Source organism: Parasteatoda tepidariorum, chromosome 10 (assembly GCF_982258835.1).
Source record: "Parasteatoda tepidariorum strain Cologne lab strain chromosome 10, Ptep-v5.0, whole genome shotgun sequence".
Classification (NCBI taxonomy): domain Eukaryota; kingdom Metazoa; phylum Arthropoda; class Arachnida; order Araneae; family Theridiidae; genus Parasteatoda; species Parasteatoda tepidariorum.
Genome location: NC_141764.1, coordinates 60,767,663 through 60,786,951, shown reverse-complemented (window position 1 = coordinate 60,786,951; position 19,289 = coordinate 60,767,663). Strand labels below are relative to the sequence as shown.

The window sequence follows — 19,289 nt, the reverse complement described above, 5'->3', positions numbered from 1 at the left end:
TTTTTTTTTCATAATTTCTACGGCTTCTCTCACGTTGCCATCTTCTTTGCTCGTCACTGCGGCCTGGTTGATTTTGCCGAGTGCGAGAGTTGCTACTTTCCATTTTATAAATATATAAACAAATCAAGAACAAAAAAACCACGAACTACGTTCCGTTTCAAAAACATAATTTGACAAGTTACTTGTAAAAATAACCGAATGCATAAAAACAAACGTAGTATAAACACTCAAGTGAAAACACTTCATGCTGGAAGTTGAGTTGTAAGAAATCGAACGGCTTTCCTCTAATACACAATCGACAATTTACTTCGAAGTTAGATTTATCGGCAATATTTTCAGGAAAAATGAAGTAGTTATTTAAATAAGGTGGAAATCCAGGTAAAGTTATTGCTAAAATATTAAATCTCTATCTCTAAATCTTAAAAATCTAATTAAATCTCTAGCTAAAATTATTGAGGGTGGATCTCTTATATCCATAGAACGACAAAAACGAGGATCTAATATTTCCGGTAAGAAGCAATCAGAGTAAAAATCTTTTAGTTTGCATTTCATATGTTGCTCCCAGAACATATCATCTCTCTCTATAATTTCAGTTTTTACTCCCTTTGGAGTCCATAAAACGAAAAGACAGAATTTTTTATTGCTGACATGCAGCTGTCCTTGTATCTGATAGTAGTACTTGTGTTTTTATTGATTACTAACATACCATTTTTAGAAATAACCCAAAAATTAAATTTCTTTGTAGAAATTAATTCCTCGGGAGTTAACTCTCTGCATGTGAAAGTACATTAGATTTCTACGATTCCATCTTCCTCAATGAGCCCATTAGGACTTGCTCCTAAATAATAATCATTCTCGTCTATAAAAAAAACCACACGGCTGAACAAGAATGTCGTTTTCTTTTAGGGATTCGATCGCGTCTTTTTCGTGGTTACGACCGTACCTCATTGCTTTATTATCAAAATGACTATACATTATTGATTTCACGATATTTTTGCAGCTAGTGTGTGGCAACTTACTGCAAATTCTCTCGAAGTGAGGCTCGGTTATTCCTTTTCGCCTGTCCTGTTGCCACACTACTGACTCTCTCTGAGCGGCTCTTTCTAATTGAAGACGTTCGCCCTCTTCCAACTTTAAAGCTTTTAAAAAGCTGTCTTTTTTAGCATTAAAATCTTCTTTTGCCAAATCTGGTTTTCCGAATTCGGCCCTTAGGACTTAGTGTCTTCTGGAAAAAGCAGTCGTGGGCGTTTTGAGTTCCACTGAGGAGTTTTATTTCCCTGAGCGAGATCTTTTCCTTTTCTTTTCTAAGCTTTTTAAAATCTTTCCAGGACTTTGATCATACAGACTATGATGAAAATCACTGAATGGTGTATTGCTCTTGTGGGAAAGAGCAGCAGCATTGCATCGGGCCTGGTACGATCCACGCAAACAATAAATTTATACGCTTGCCGGCAGCAAATTTAGCTATAATAGAATGATATTGTTCAACACAATTGTTGTTAAGATGGTGTATTAAACTCTTTGAATGATCCGCCATAAAATTAAAAATTTCCATTAGTTTATACATAATGTCATGTTTTAGTTTATACATAATGTCATGTCCCCTTGCGTCACTTTCCCTTTATCGCAAAAATACTGTGCACATTTTTGATGATCCCCAAAAATATGAAAGGGGACATTTTTAATATCGCCTTGCAATTCAGAAACCCTTTGGTCAATTGGCTGATAAATTTTGGCTGAGTTTTTTCCTAAGCAAAACAGGGGCAACGTTTTTGTTCCTTACAAGGTCTCTTAATTTGTTGCACATATTGCGCAATAAATGATTTTTACATTCAATTTTTCCCACAATTACGTTCTCATAGGGGTTAGCGTCTAAAATTCTTTTGTACATATTGCCGTCCCCATCTCCAACAACTCTAGCATAAATACATTTTTGCAGATCTAAACTTTGAGCAAAACCCTTTACAATTATATCTGCTTCCTTGAAAATTTTTGAAGCACTTATGCTCTCTTACTTCTCCGGTATCCTGAGATCTGCAGCATATGGAACAATATTTGTTTCTCACAGCTAAATAAATTATTTTCTTAGTGTGAAATCCAACAATTGCTGCCTAAATATTCATTGCAAGATTACATAAAATAATGTTTATAAAGCAATTGCTTGCATTATAACTATTTAAAAAAATCAATACTATGAGCAATATATATACTTTTGCATAATTTTTATACAATATTCATATGCATAAAAGCATGTACGTTATTTTATAATTAACGGAAATTTATATTTATTATTAAATATTACTAATAAATCAATTGTTATGAAATTTGTAATTACAGCAACGCATGTGCTGACTAAAATTGAAGATATTTTAAAATTTATTGAAATATCAAAATAAAATCTATTTAAAGGCCAAAATACAGGTTGTTTATAAAGTCCCGGACCCATTTTGATGTTTAATAACTTATAAAATAATAAAGATAGATTGAAATTAATAACAAAAATGATTAACCGACTCAAAAAGTTGAAGGTTCTCCTCTTAAGGCAGGATTTAAGGCTGATAACTTAATAAGTAGAGAATTATTCAAAGGCAATTTTTTATCATATTCACTGCACAACAACGAGAATAGGCAGTTTTTAAAACCTCCTTCATTTCTTTCATGTCCGAATAATGTGCTTCTTGTGTGCCCGTAAATATCTGTCTATCAGGAAGATAGTTTTTTTTGTTGGTGACATCAATCTTGAGAATTTCAGAATATTAATAAATCTTAGAAATTAATTCATGCTTTAAGAAAAAAGCCAAATTTTTTTTGTTAGGTTGAACATCTGTACATGTAGTTCGTGCAATTGACATTCTTTTCTCTGGAAAAGTTTCACATAACAGTTAAAATGTGGTAGAACTGACTCATAAACTTTTATGAGAAACAGAGTTCTTTTCTGTTGTTCAAATAATCTTTGAACTATTCTTCTCTTTCTATCTTTGCCTTCAGTGGTTAAAGTTTTTTGTTTTAAGCCACTTTGGATTTCTTTGATAGATTTTATTTCATGAGAAAGTAGTTCTCGCCGTTGATATACTTCAGTTAACAGATCTTCATATAGCCATATCCATGAAAAATAAAAAACCAACAATGCATCCCATAAATATTTCAGGCGCTCTGTCACTACTAATAGATAAATCCATCGATGATCAGGCCGAGAAAGTGGCTTTATTTTAAGAAAAAAAAATAGATATTATCCAACAAAATTTCTAGGTGTTTCAAAAATGGCTTGGTGAACTTTTTAGCTTAATTATTTGCTGTATGGCGAGTGTCTCCATCAATATCTATTAAATGAGGAGCTTTTATCGCTCTTAGTTTCTGTACCGTTTTTTTCCCTCGCATAGTGCCACAAGAGTCCATTAGCAGGCTTACAAGATTTTTCCATGGAATATCACTCTCTTCAAACAGTGACACGATGGCAACTATATATCGCCATCGCATTACAGGCCGATAGCTTGACCGAAGCTAAGTGACACAACACCACTTAGCTTTGATTTTCAGAAAAATTTTGCACCAATACGGTCAAATTACTTTCCGAAGACCTGCTGGTCCTTTCATCAACATTCATGGAAAAAAACGAAGTTTTCAACTCTTCAATCTGCTCTTCTTTGATTGTTTTTGCAAGTCCATATTTCATTTTATAAGCAGCAGCCGATCTTGACATCTGCATAGAATTTAATGATGTAATATCCATGAACGAGGTTTTCGCCAAATCGGTCAACTTCGGCGCCATCGAAAACGAAAGAGAATTCTCCGCTATAAAACTGAGCACCAAAGCTTCGGCTCTCGCTTTTCTAGATGCCGTGTCCAGAGTTCGTTTATTTTCATCGTCATTATTTTGAAAAATATTTCCAATAATTGGGTATAGAGCATTCAAAACTTGGGAACCAATGACGGATTTGCGGGCTTGCTTGTGCGTGAAAGATTTTGAATGTTTTTTTTAACGATTCTTTATTGGAATATTTAATTGAAGTGTTGCAGCAGATGCAGAAACATTTTCCTGCTTCATCAATCTTTTTGCACCAAACACCAATCTTTTCGTTACCCTCATCTACTACAGCCAACCATTCCTATCTAAATTTGTTTTTAAGTCCATTTTCAAGTTTGGTGACATCATCCTTTTCCGAAAGATATTTCATTTTAATTTTTCCGCAACAAACAAATAAAATAAATTAAGAATTTATGAAGAAGAATCTTCATGCAACAAGTGACGAAAATGATCATTGAAACTTACTACGCAAATCGTCGGTTTTTCTATATTCATTTCATTTTTTACAAAATACTTTAAAGAAATTAATTTCAATATGAATTAATAAAAAGAATCTCACATAACACGTGCCGAAACTTGCAAAAGAGAATACTAAGGTTAAAATAGTTATTTTAACCTTAGTATTTCTCCTAACGTTAAAATAACTATTTTAACTAGAGAAAAAAAATTTAGCAATTAAAAGAAACTGTACAAATTACAGTTATAAAACGAACTAACAAAGGATAACTGACAAAAAACAAGCTAGCAATTATTAATCAGCAAATAAAAAAAACAAGCTAACAAAAAAAAATGCGAAAGAAAATCTGGAAAAAAACTTTTAAAAAAAACAGGCTAACAACCAATAACAATAAAAAACAAGCTAGCAATTAACAAAAACAAAGATCAGTTAAAAACTAATAAAAGCAAAAGAAAAAAAAGCGATGCGAGAGGAAGTAAGCAAAACAATAACGCAGAGTAAGGACACCATAGCAATGATGACAAGACTCCAAGAACTGGCTGACCGTTCAAAAGCATAGCCAACGCGCAAATTCCTAAACCTTGAAAACTAATTCATCGCCAAACTGAAACTCCTCCTTCTTTGTACATTCGCTTTACTTAGAAGGTATTTATGTGTGGAATATATTTCAGGAAAAAACTTCACATGTAAGTTTTAAGATAAAACCGCCTTAAGCCAATAAAATCGTCTTATTATAATTGTACGTAGATTAAACAGGTAGTTCATTCAAAAATAACGAAGAACCACTTTTCGGAAGCGTAGTACATATTACATTTCTTACCTTTCCCTGTAATGCCAACTTGAGTTGAAACGGAGTTGAATATAATAACCTAAAGAGCAATAAAAATCCCGCTTTCGGTTTCAACTGTCAGTGGAAATACGATAATTCGTTATGGAGTGAATAGAAGGGGGTATCATCTTTAAAGAAAACAAAAATGGGTGAACGTAAAGCAATAAAATTCCGAAAATTAATTTTTGAGAGAGATTAGGAATATTTTTTTTACAAACCTGGGATTCCGGGGTAGCCCCGGAAAACTACCACCCCTGTATACGTAGATATCACAAACTGCCGGACCCCTCAATTCCTGATAGGCCAATCCGCATAAGCCATCTCCCACCTCCAATTACTGATGTCCATGCTGTAGGAACAGTTGGTTCAAAACTACTTCTAAGTTCTTAGTAAGTAAAAATTTTCAAACTTAACCCTGAAGTGTCCCATAAGCTTTTTCATGTAACACGTTGTTCGCCATGTATGGCTGTTGTTCTTATTTTAAAAATAATAGGGTTTTCATTTAGATTTTCGAAAATGATATACGGAATTAGTTCTGAAATTTAAGTATAAGATACAGAATATAACAGAAATCTCAACCAAATGCAAAGCTCCGAGACGAACGTGTTAAGAATATTTTAGACGCATCAAGTTTTTTTTTTCTGTTAAAGAACACTTCATTTACGAATAACATTTTCTATAATTACTTTTAAAAAGTTATCGGAATCAAAAATTGTGGTATGCGGAAATATTACACTGTTTCAAACCCCTGGTTTAGAAATTACTGAACCTTAAGTCCTAGAGCTTGTACAAGTTTTCAATAATAAAAGACAATTTGTACTGAGATAAAATAACTATAAAAAAAGTAAATTCTGCATTTAGATTAGAAAAGTAAATTATGCTTAAAATAGCAAGTGCATAACATGTAAATACATCACAAATACAAAAAATGGTCTAATTTTCTTTATTCTGTGATTTGTATAGTCTGTCAAGTGCTACACATATGTAGTTTCCTACATTTGTCATTGTACGAGCAGAATTTTCATGCGCATCCGCCAGTCTCTCCATGCTCACAGCAATGCGTTGTTAACTTTCAGCAATTTGAGCATTTGATGCCAGAACTGTTTGCTGATTAATCTGAAGCTCTTGCAACAGAGTGTCGTTGTTGCTCTTTGGCCTTTTGATTACAGATTCACTTTCTTGCGAACTTTTCCTTTTGCTCCCTCAAGGAGTCTGTTGCTGCAAAGAAAAAAAGACTTATAAATTATAGCTATATTTTTATGTCTCAATTGAGTAGGATTTGAAAATTATTAAGATTTTGTGCCCAATCTAGTAATTAACAATTTATGCTATAAAAAAAAAGACACTTATGTACAATCAGCAAGTGAATATTAAAGTATTTTATAACTGTGAAACTATACTATAATTCACTATACTTCAAATCTTTGAAAAATCTTTTTTAACATAAAACTAATGTTGCTGAACATGGTAATTGTAATATGTAGTACATAAATTGCTTCACAAATTAATAACTAAATATTTTGAATCTCTCTAAGTGAATTTTTTCTTATAGCTAAAATTTTATAAAAATTTTGTTAAACAGAGTTCAAAACATTTTCCATATAACAAAGAGGTACATATAATAAATTGTAATGTTTATCTTTTAATCGTTTGTTTGGTATTTATCAAATTTCACCCGTACGCAAGAATTACTTTACTAACAAATCCAAATCAGACGGCCATAAATTGTCTTACAACAGACATAAACAGAAGTGATAAAATTTCTACAATTGAGATTTTTTTGTATTTAGCAGCTTTCTTTGATAAACCTATCGGGAGAAGAAAAAAAACATTTCTTCAAAAATGAAATTATTCTATCCATTTTCTGAAAATTAATGTATTATACATATCAAACCATTTATAAAACATGCTTTTCAACTAAACAACAAATAGAAATTTACAAAATTTTTACAAGGAGTAGAAAAATGGACCACTTCTATAAAAAAGAATGAGTTTAAATGTATAACGAACTTTCAATAAACGAATCAGGATCAACAATTTCCTGCATCCCATAAATCAAGGAATCTCCTATCAGGGCTGCCGTTCTTGATTCCAAATCAGTTAAGAATTTTCCAGACGCAGGGTCTCCTCCTGTTTTTTCTGGCTGTTTTTTTATTGAGCTTGCCTTCGCCTTCACATTGGATTTGTAATCAATCCATATATAAAATAAATAGAACAGAGTCACTTAACTTCAAATCATTATCAATAATGAAGAACAAAATAAAAACCTTACTTGAAAATAGAATTTAAACTGCAAATTATACATTCTTTAATTATCAAAACAAATAGAGTGATATAAATACTAAACTGAGTGGCACGACAGCCCATAGAGGGCCAAGGTCTACTGTGCCCATCTCAGTTTTCCTAAGATGGGTGCATGAGCAGATGTTCCGGGCAGGTGGTCAGTCGAACGCGGAACCCCCAATGTTTAGTACCAAGCTTGCTTGGTACTCATTTGTCGACACACTAAAAGCCATATCACACGTGCAGAAATTCACCCAACACAACGCAACAGCAAGATAAACTTTTCATCCAACATTCAGTCGGAAGAAGTTGTTCTAGGGTTGCCAAAGTTCATGAAAATGTTTATCGTAAACGCGCCGATACCTTCCTTCTATCCCGGCAATTTAGCGCCCATACAGTCGATCTATGATTCTTCATAGGTGAAAATCAGTATTCTTTACCTGGCGATTGTTGTCTGTGTATTATTTTACAATGGATCTCGCATATTATCAATTCCAGCCTTTTTAGTAATCTATGGATCGATAATTAAAGAGAAGAGAAAGAAATGTTGGGCAAGAAAATGACTTCTAAGAAGAAAACGGCTGGGTTGTTATGAAAATCTGCTGAGAGAGGTATTGACTTTAGAATATGGGCAATGTACTTCCCGCAAGCGTCCTCCATGGAATCCTCCTGCTTAGGAAGATTTTTTTTAATGCTTTAACCGCTTCATCAAGAAAATCATCACTTGAAGTTGCGTTTGATTTTCTTTTGCGTTTATAAGCTGCTCGCTTAGAAACGCCCTGGTGATTTTCTCGTGTAGAATTTTCACCAGAAGGAAATACACTAGGGAGTGGAGGTTCTGGCAGGTTTGTTTAGGGAGAAGAAACATCACCATAGAATGAGGGTTCTGGTTCCTCTGCAGAATCCCTCCACTCTTCCTCCATATCTCGTTCAGGAATTCTTTCGGCATCCTCAAAACACTCCATAGAAATGAAACTCACATCAGGATCAATCCCGGCGGAATGTGAAATGGATTCTACCTCCTGATCTTTATTATGCATGAAGGTCAGCTCGTTCTGAAAAAAAAATTTTTTTAATGCATTATTTGTCAAAATTAAACATAACTCATTAAGACTATAAGGTAATTAAGAAAAAAAATATTTGTTGATGATTATAACTCGAGTAAATACAAGACATTATTTTATAACAATGTCTAATAGCAGAATACATGGCAAAGAAGTGTCATTTAATTTTGAGAAAGAGAAAAATTGAAGCTTTTTTTTTATTCTATTATTACCCTTTTAGATTCTCCATTAAAATTTGAATTTATCCCAAAACAAATTTCTAAAATTCGATAAGATTTTATACTGCTTTAATACATTAGCACCAACACAACCAAAAATGAATTAAATGTTCATTTAAGTGTTAAAGTAGAATGAAGAGATAATAGCTATATACACACATGAATGTATATTTAAAATCAGTATACATCCTTTTCTATAATAAATAAAAATTCATCGCGAAAACTGATTTTATTTAATGTTGATAGTCATTTAATTTTTAAGATTTATTGAATATTTAAAAATATCTTGAAAATAAAAGTGGGTTTCATGAAACATTTTAATTATTGTACACCTGATGCTTTACACTTTCGAACAGCAAGTACCAATAATTTACTATGATCACATATAGACCTTTGTAATCAGGAAAAGTATCAAAATAATTTCTTAAACTTTATAATAGTATTTTAGTTAAAACTAAAATAAGCAGTTTTAGTTAAAACTGAAATAAAATAGAAAACTTTTAAAATTATACCTGGGTTGATTTATGCTTATCACCATCCAAAGTAGAAAAGCTGTCGTCAACTCCATCAAGGAATTGTAGAGCATTAAAATGCATCCATGGCACAGTGATACTTTCACAGCCAGAACCACTTTTTAGATGTCTAATTTTTTTAATATTTCGCTGAAACTGATATTTTAGCTTTAAATATTTGCTTTGTAGCTTTTCTATAAAAAAAAAAAGAGCTAAAGTTAGTAAAATTAAAGGAAGGTTTGACAATATCATGACATTTTCCAAAATATTTGGATGTATCTATATATGTACGGATATTTTGATCGAGTGTTAATACTGTTTTAATTTAAAAATTCGGGGGTATGTACACATGTTAGCTTATATTTTGAATGCATCTTGTTTGAATATATGTAAACCCCTCTATAATTAAATTCCTTGAATTTTATGCCACATTACAGTTGTGATTTTTCTCTATTCATTAATATAAAAAAGAAACTTAAAATTTTCTTTCATTATTAACATACTACATAACACTTAATACAAAAAATCACATATGCTCAAATCAAATTGAGAAGGAAATCAATATTAAGATTGGTATTTTATTTTTATTATTTTAATGAAACCTTAATGAAAGAAAATGTTAAGTTTGTAATGTATTTTAAATGGTATTTATGTATGGTAATTTGATGATTACAAAGTCTGTCACAATACTATGTGTATTGTAAGCTATCAAATTATAGTGTATCGTTATAATAAATATTTTAGAAGTCAGCCCATGTAAGATGAATTTAAGTCTAGTTTCTTTACTATATCATTAATATGCTGAACACATAAACACCCAATTTTTTTAACAGGGTCTCTTAGAATTAGAAATTGGTTAAGCTATTTAAAATTATATTCCATAAATGCCCTGTTTCTAATTATTATAGTAAAAATTGTTACACTTCAGAATTAATATCCTAAATAAATATACTTTTATTTACATAGGTATTTATTTTTTCAGATGTTGAAGGTGTAATTTATTCACACTTTTCTGCAACTGCACAAATTTATATTATTGATATCATAAAATATAATATACAAATAAATTAATGTTTATCATCCATTTTTTACAAGCTCATTTTAGTTTTTAACATAAAATTTAATTATATGTGCTACTTCAAATATAATCACAATGTAAAAACTATTAATCAAGATTTAAATACTCACCAATTGTAAATTCTGCTGCATGCAGAGGATAATCGACGACCAACTTCTTACTTATTTCGTCGAAACTTACTCGTCGAAGCATTCTATGTTTATACAAAGGATTTTTTACATTCCAAATATTTTCATTCTTTCTAAACAGCTCTATAAAAGTACTTTCCATCTCAGCCAGCCATTTAAAGCCCTCGGCTGCCACTTCTGTAGAGGCTCTTTTCATTACTTTTTTTATCTATTTTGGAAGTTGCCATATTTCTGTAATACACAAAAACATTACTGATAGTGATAAAATAATGAAACGTTGTTCACAACAATTCAAATATGAGAATAAAATTTTCTTTAGTTATTAAATCTAAACAAACCATCTTTAAATAAAAGAAAATCAAGTATACATTAAAATAGTTTTAGGTTAAATAAAAATTTAATTCAATTTTAATAAGATGTAACGTTAGCTAATATTCAAAATAGGGTCCTACTATCTAATATCCAAAAGCATCTGAGATTTATTAAGTATAAATAAATCGATACATACAAGAATAATATTGAGAATATTAACATGCAAATTTTTCAAGTACAAATTAGAATTCATATTAAAGGTATTATTTACATCGATCCCAAATCAAACTTTATTTTAAATTAAAAAAACTATTTCCTAACTATAACTTAAAATATATTTCCTAACTATATTTCAAATAAGAGGAATCAATAATAAAAATTCCGTAAATGATATAACTTCCACAGAAAAACCATACTATTAAAGCATATTAAAAACAATCACTGTTTACAGAAAATTTTAGTGATAACACATTATTTAATATAAAATTTATAACAGAAACTAATAATATTAATTACAGAAACTAATAAAAATTATTTAAACTCTTAAAATTCATCGCCTGTTTATATTCCTTCAGATTGTCGAATTTGGCGTAGAAAATTTATCGCCGTTTTGAAAAATAAGCTATGCAATAACATTATTACTCAAAAGTATTTTAATAAGTTCTTTAGAATTGAATCATATTTTGTGCAAAAAAACATTAAACATAAAGTATTGACGCTCACCTGAAATAACAAATATCTGACATCAACACCGAAGACCATCACAAGTTGGCCATCTTGTTTTCTCTTGAAAGAAATGTTGTGAACTGCTCTCACCTGATTGGTCAAAAGCGTTGTTGTGCGAAATGTTGGGCAAACTTTTTCGAAGAGGAGGAAAAAAGTTGCTTCAACTTCGTTTGGCATATCACACGATGATTCTACTTCCAAGTTGCGCTAAAAGTTTTGCATACTGCTGTGTTGAACGAAAGTTGTGTGTTGTGTTGGGCGAATTTCTGCACGTGTGATATGGAACTGCCCTACCAACTCTAACCGATACATCTACGAGGGGGGTACGACGGGCAATTTATCTTGATCGATTATTGTTCTGTAGGAAACTTTATCGCCTTGATATTTTACAGTTCGTCGACGAGATAACTGTTGAAGCATAATGGCTGGACATAACTAAAAAAGAAGAAAAAGATATTATTTTAAAACAAAATAATATAAGACAACATTTAAAAAAAATGTTAGACGAAACTTACATTAAAAGGCTCAGAAGGCGCGCGTTCTATGAATGCAGACCCAACAGTAGAAGGTCCAGACTGAGTCTATTAAAAAATAATAATTATAGTATATAATAGGATAATATATTTTTAACTGTAATAGTATAAGATATTTTTAACTAAAATAAAGTTTAAAACATTAAATAATATTTTTACCTCAAATCCAGAACCCACTTGATAATAGAAAGATTAGAAAGATTCTTCAAATTTTCGATTTGAGGGACCGTATAAAAATTGGACAATCGATTAAAGGGACCGTATACAAATTGCACAATCAACCGAAGGAACCGTATACAAATTGAACAAATATTAGGGCGGTATCTGATCGCCTTCGAACCTCTAACTTTCATTCTTGATTAATGGAAACATTCTTTGCAAATGCCGCAGTAGTTCATCTTGCGACGGTCCAAGAATTTCACCTCTAGCGTCGCAATACGAATGCCCCCGTCTGTCCCTCTTAATCATTACCTCGTGTTCCAAAAACCAACAAAATAGAACCGAGGTCTTATTCCAAGCACTATTATTCATGCGTCACGCATGGTTTGAGCACTCTAATTTTTTCAAAGTAAAATTGCCGAAACAGAACGACAACCGGTAAAGATCATCGGACAATTTCGGCGGCAATGCTCAGAACAGGCAGTGACCACCGGTAGACGGACCACCCGTCTGGAACTGAGATCCAACTAGGAGCTTTTTAACCGCAAGAACTTTAATATACGCTATTGGAGCTGAAGTAATCGCGGCGGCTGGCACAAGACTTTCCCTCCAATGGATCCTCGTTAAAGGATTTAGAGTGTACTCATTCCAATTATGGGGTCTCAAAAGAGTCCCGAACCCTACCATGAGCTCCATGGAATGAAATTCCAGCTGGGAATGACGTCACGTTTGAACGGTAATTATTTTTCCCCACCACGAACACCTTGGAACCAGTTTCTTGGTAAGAATAGGAATCGATTTCTCCAGCACCCAGAATCGTCATTCCAAGAGGGAATCAAGGGATTTGTTTACAGTTTTAAACATGGCGCTGAACAATCTGATCGCTCTCGCTCTTGTTCAGGAACAAATAAATCGCATTTCAAAGCGAGAAATAAGACCCGTGAGGTTTCCAGCTCTTAATATGAGTGTAAAAAGATTCATCTCATTGTATCGAATAAATAAACATATATTTATAGAACTCTGCGAGAAATTACGACCTATGTTAGCCCCACGAAGGTAAGAATTAAAAATAGATTTTGAAATATTTACTAATTGAATTGATTTAATGATCTAATGCTATGATTTTTTTTTTCTTGATGATCTAAAGCTGATTTTTTTTTTATTATGATATTTTAATTGTAAGTAAAGTTAGTGTGCTATTTGCATTATTTTCTGCCTTGAGTATCTTAGTTTCTTATCTTATTAATTTATTATTAAATTTACAATGTTTCAACAACCTAAAAATAATTCATATATTGTATATATTTTTCTTATCAAAAATAACTTAAATCAATAAATGATGAACCGATATAAATTTACTTACTTCTATAATTAGCTACTTACAAATTTTCTTCATGTGAGTTAAATACCAAGTATAATATTTATTTATGACTGGTTTTTGATTGGAACTGCATAGCTTACTTCATTCAATACTATTCTAAAACATCTGAAGAGATTGAAAATGTAGATAACACTAAAGTTTGTAATTAAAATTTATTAAATATTTCAGTATTATTTAGTTGACTATGTTATCAATTATATTTTCAAACGTGGAAAAATTTCCTTCTTCCTTGTTGCATTTATTTATTTTTCATTAATTTTTTATATTTAAAAATATTTCTCTCTTTATTTTACCACCCAAAGGAAGGTAACTTTGTTCATATACATTGGACGAAGTGATACTAAGATACCAACATGAGTGAAAGACAGTAATGACACTTATCAGAGATTTTGCAAAGTGTTAACTCCAACCCCATCTCTTAACTTGACTACATTCCGAACTTCAGTATATTTATAATGAAAATATCCCTTAATACATTGTGTGAATGGCTGAGAACAAAAAATATGTGCCATGCAAAGTCTACTACTTTCGTGTTTCAACACTGGGTAAAGTTCTTGTTTTTACCAGTAATAGGGAAGATTTCTATATTGTTATATACAGAAAATAATTCCAAATTTTGTCTGAGAACAAAAAATATGTGCCATGCAAAGTCTACTACTTTCGTGTTTCAACACTGGGTAAAGTTCTTATTTATACCAGTAATAGGGAAGATTTCTATATTGTTATATACAGAAAATAATTCCAAATTTTGTCAACTTCCAAAATTGAAAATAAAAATCAGAAAAAAATTATCATTTACAAATGTATTTTTTACCTACCCCAGGATATCTTTGAAGGAAGGAATTGTTTGGCTTCTTAGCGAAAAGCTGACACAATGTAGATACGCAAATGTCTAACTGAAATTATAGAATTCATATTCCATTATATTATACTTATTTTAATGATTAATTTATCTTCATTCTTATTTAGGCATGTCATTGCATACCTAAACTTAATTTTAGAAAGATTTTAAGTATATGTTGTATATTAATATGTTATGTTTTTTGTAATATTACTCTTTTATTTCGTCAATAAATTTATTTGAAAAGTATTTATAAGGAAGAGAGTACTGTAGTAACTCAAAAAAAAATTTTTTTAGGTTATTTCAGCCCTCAATTTTTATGTCTCAGGCTCATACCAAAGGTTTGTGGGTCAAGACTTTGCAGTTAGCATGTGCCAGCAGAGTGTTAGCAACTGCATTATTAATGTTTCATCTGCTCTTAACAGTGTGATGAGTGATTACATCTAGTTTCCACTTGACACAAGGTAAGTGTTATACTCAATTAACAACTTTTATTATGCTTATAAAATATTTTTAGTAAATGATTATACTTTCTTTAAACCTAACAGAATTTTCGTAATAAACAAGAAACCTTAGTAGAATTTGGGACAATTTTATGTAATATTTTTTTTAGATTAAAATCTTAGTTTTATTTAACATACAGAATATATAATGATATTTTATCAATATTATACTATTCCATTTATTTATTGAACTAGAGGGCACCGCCCCCTGCTCGCTGACGCTCGCCAACCCCCGGAGAATTGCTTCTCAATTCTTGCTTGGTTTGCTTCGCAAAACCAAGAATGCTTTGATTTCATATATTTCAATATTAAACTGAATATTAACTGTTATCATCGAAAAGAATTAATTTTCTTAAATGCAGAATAAGCAGTGTGTCAATATCAATGTCACTTTTTTTCGTTGACTACAGTTCCTTCTATGTCCTATTTGTTCTCTAAATGAGCCAAAATTGTCAGAAATTAACATCAATGTGCAGATATAATCTTAATATGAAACTTGTTTTAAAAAAATGATAATCACAATAATACAGACTTTGTCCCAAAGAAATGAATATATTTTTAACACATTTAATTCAATATATATATATATATATATATATATATGCAAACACTATAATATTTTTCAATAAGCAATATTGTTAAGAACAGGGTAATTTTTAAAAAAATATTTTAATAATATTCAGCAAAATAACTATAAATGAAAACATTAATTTTGCGGAATTAAAATAAACAATGCACCAATAGCATTTTCTTTACGCTAAATACATTTATAAATTTGACATTATATATATATGTTATAATATTTCTCTATATACAATATTGTTAATGACAGGATCATCTTTAATAAATATTTTAATGTTCTCCTTCGTTGTGCATCTTGACAATGCCACATATGACCATGAGAAAAAATAGGCCGTTCAATATATAGCCCAACTTTATCGAAGGTTTGGCCCTGGGCCTTATTAATTGTTAAGGCATAAGCTAATCTAACAGGAAATTGTCGTCGATAAAGCACAAATGGTAAGGAAGAATTACTTGATAATGTATTTAATTCTATTCTTGGAAGATTGACAATACTACCATTTTTATTACCAGTAGCAATTTGGCAAGTCAATACTCTTTTCCCTATTTTAAGAACAGTCAATCGAGTTCCATTGCAAAGGCCATCAACAATAGATATGTTCCTGATCAGCATTACAATGCATCCAACTTTTAATTTGAGCTGATGAGGTGGCAGTCCCGGGAGATTTATGGAGTTTAAATATTCAATAGAATATATATGTATGTTATCATTATGGCAGCAAGAATTAACAGAGCGCCCTTTTGCAGAAGCAAATCTCAAAGCTCCACAATAACTGCATTTTGAAAACATTTTGCCAAGACTATGTTTTGCCACTTTGATAGGTAACAATTTCGATAAATCACCAGCAAACTCATGTTGTTTTGATTTTAAAATAGGTGGATTAGGATTTTGGTCCATATCATTGTCAACATTGCGAAAGCGAATTGGTACAGTGTGCATTCCAACCACATTTTCTGTATTTACAGGTCTGGTTTGATGTGGGCAAATGAAAGTCGATGTTGTTGCGACTGTGTAGCAATTACACACATTCTCTTTTAGCTCAACCTTTGTTAGTTTAACTTTTTTTTTGTTAGTTGAATCATCATTAGGTTGTATAAGCAAAAGAGCATTATTTTCTTCTATACTATGAAGTTTACGTTTTTCCCGCTTTCGATTAGCTTTCGCATTGAGTTGCGACTTTTTAGTAATGTTAGGTCTTTTCTTTTTAGGCATTACTTGTAAATAAACAAATCGAATTAAGATTTAAAACCAGATTAAACTTACGAATTAACGTTTTAGAAAACAAATAATCAGATTAATCAATATATCAATACGAAATAAGTTGAGATGTTGTAAAACTGAAGAATGAAATTCTAACTATTTTGTGATTGGTTGCATCTCTGAAAAAGAAAATTCAGACTTGTAAATCGCTTTTTTAATCTTGCCGTTTTCAGACATGTGATTGGCTGTTGTGAACGGCGGTTATTCTTCATTATTAACTGCAAAATCGTGCTTTAAAACTAAAATAAATAAAAATTTAAAATTATGTAAAAGATTTGAATGCCCTAAATGTCTTCCCTGAAAGATTCTGAATGAATTGATTCCTTAATCTTAGATTTTCATCACGTAGTTAAAAAGTGTTTCAGGGGACAAAATTAACTGCAAAAACTTTTTTTTAGAATAGAGAGAAATTAAAGTCTTTTTTTTTTTTTTTTAAAAAATGCTAGATTTTTTAACTTTTCATAGCAAATTTTGCCATTTTTATGTCGCTTAACATTGAGAGAAACATTTTTTTCATGCAAAATATTAACTTAACATAATTTATAAGTTTATTTTAACATAAATAAATAAGCATTTAAATTATTGTAAATTCAAATGATTGTAAATATTCAAATGATTGTAAAATATAGTTGTGATTGCCAAAAAATGAAAAAAAGGGAAGAAAATGATTAAGCACTTGCACTGAAGATATGGAGTCAGCCAAAATGTTTTCAAACTTTTTTAAAATAAATAGATATTAGTGTTAATCATTTTACATATTAGAGCTATTTATTTTATTTACCCATTAATTTTTTTAAATGAATAAAAATTAATGATTTTTAGTTATTCATTGTTTAGTTTATTGATAGAAAATAATTTCTGTAGAGTACTATTTATCTTGTCACTTAAATTTTTATAAATTAAATAAATAGAAAGATGACTATCTTATTAGTTTTTAAATTAGTATGCATTAAAAACTTTTTTGTTTCTTTCTGTGAACATGAATTATTGAAGCAAGAGTTTTTTGAATACTCTGGTTTTCATGGAGTAATTGGCGCAATTGATTGCACTCATATAGCCATTATTGCCCCCCAAGGATGACGATTCCCACAGGGAACAAAATTATGTGAATCGAAAAAATTTCCATTCACTAAATGTTCAGCTTGTAAGACATATTTTTTTATTTATGATTTCCTATTCAAGTCTATCTTCAGCTTGTATTTATTATTTAAGTTCATTTACTTACTGTCAACTTGTAATGTATACATGTTCTTATTAAATATAATGATCATTAATATGGATCAGTATAATACAATTTCAATATTTACAGGTTGTTGATATGCAGCAAAAAATTTTAAATATTGTAGCTAGATTTCCTGGCAGCACGCACGACTCCTATATTTGGAAATCAAGCGAATTGCGAAAATGGCTGCAACTATCAAAACTAAAAGACACATGGCTCTTGGGTAATAGCTCTTATTATAAATGATTTTAATTTATATTTATTAATCATATGTGTGCATATTATTTTAATGTAAGATCAATGAACAGTTTTCCATTAGAAAAAACATTACTCCAATTATTGATGCTTATTACTCCATACTGATACCATAATTTATTTGAATAGGGGATTCTGGATATCCACTTGAGCCATGGCTGTTAACTCCCATCAGTGGAGATAATTTATCTTCGCCTGAAGAGGAATATAATAGGAGACATGTTTCTGGCAGGGGTACTGTTGAGCGTTGCAATGGCACACTCAAAAGCAGATTTCGGTGCCTTTTGAAGCAACGAGTATTGAATTACTCCCCTGAAACAGCAGCGAAGATCATCAATGCCTGTGCTGTGCTGCACAATATGTGCATGAATGAGAACATCGTCATTGAGAGAAACATCTCTGGATCTGATGTGCCTTTTGACACGGGAATTCCGATCAATCCAGGGCAGCGAGAAACCGAAGTTCGAGATAAAGTTGTCCGAATGCTTACAAGTTAAGGAGCTGTTATATTTTTAAAATTTTCACAAAAAAAACTTTTAAGCACGCCAGAGCTATTTTAGATAGTGCTGCCAGTCCTAAGCCTGGAAAAAGTGTGAAGGGAAGTTATAATAATTTTAAATAGATTTTAAACAACTACCAATTATCCGTACCATGTTCGGTCCTGAGCAGTTTGGATAATCAGCGTTCTACTGTACATTTTTTAAAATTTCTCAACAGATACTTAATTCCAAATTTTAGAGGTATTTAGTTCAACGAGAAACTAATGTGAGAGAGAAAGTTGTATGTATGTTTGCTGTTTAAAAAGCATTTATACTTTTTAAAATTTCTCACAAAAAATTCAAAACTAATAATCTTAATTATCTGACATCTTAACTTTGATGTTTATTTTTCCAATCTACGATGAAATACCAGTTTTGCATTTGTTTTTAGCCACCTTTTTTGTCGCCAGATATAATGTAATACTTTTGTTGTGATTTAAGTTGTTGTACTGTAATGTAACTGATTTATTCTTTATCAACTTGTTTATATTATTTTCTTTTTTATGTTGATTATCCAGAAATAAAAGATAAGAATCTTTATAAATAAGGGTTTTGTGCTTGTTATCAAAATATTTTTTTCAAATTAAATGGTTTGCACAAT

At 30.8% G+C, this 19,289-nt stretch overlaps 1 protein-coding gene across 2 annotated transcripts; it reads right to left on the bottom strand.

Annotated features, from left to right (window-relative positions):
• Nucleotides 1-7,031: 7,031 nt before the first annotated feature.
• On the bottom strand, nucleotides 7,032-11,921 carry LOC147802976 (uncharacterized). Of its 2 annotated transcripts, XM_087153942.1 has the most exons (3): nucleotides 11,410-11,921; nucleotides 10,357-10,605; nucleotides 7,032-9,362 (listed from the first exon to the last, which is right to left on the bottom strand). In XM_087153942.1, exons 2-3 carry the CDS (start codon nucleotides 10,568-10,570, stop codon nucleotides 9,163-9,165), a joined length of 414 nt encoding a protein of 137 aa, XP_087010068.1. In that variant the 5' UTR covers nucleotides 10,571-10,605; nucleotides 11,410-11,921; the 3' UTR covers nucleotides 7,032-9,162. The 2 variants fall into 2 exon arrangements, with proteins under 2 accessions (XP_087010068.1, XP_087010069.1); XM_087153943.1 differs by lacking the exon at nucleotides 7,032-9,362 and having other exon boundaries at nucleotides 10,358-10,605.
• Between the last annotated feature and the right edge of the window lie 7,368 nt (nucleotides 11,922-19,289).

Excerpts from the sequence above, each read along its gene's own strand:
- LOC147802976 (XM_087153942.1), bottom strand. The coding sequence starts at position 10,570 with ATGAAAAGAGCCTCTACAGAAGTGGCAGCCGAGGGCTTTAAATGGCTG. Across the intron at positions 9,363-10,356 it reads TGCAGCAGAATTTACAATTG|AAAAGCTACAAAGCAAATAT; the intron begins GTGAGTATTTAA and ends TTTTTTTTATAG.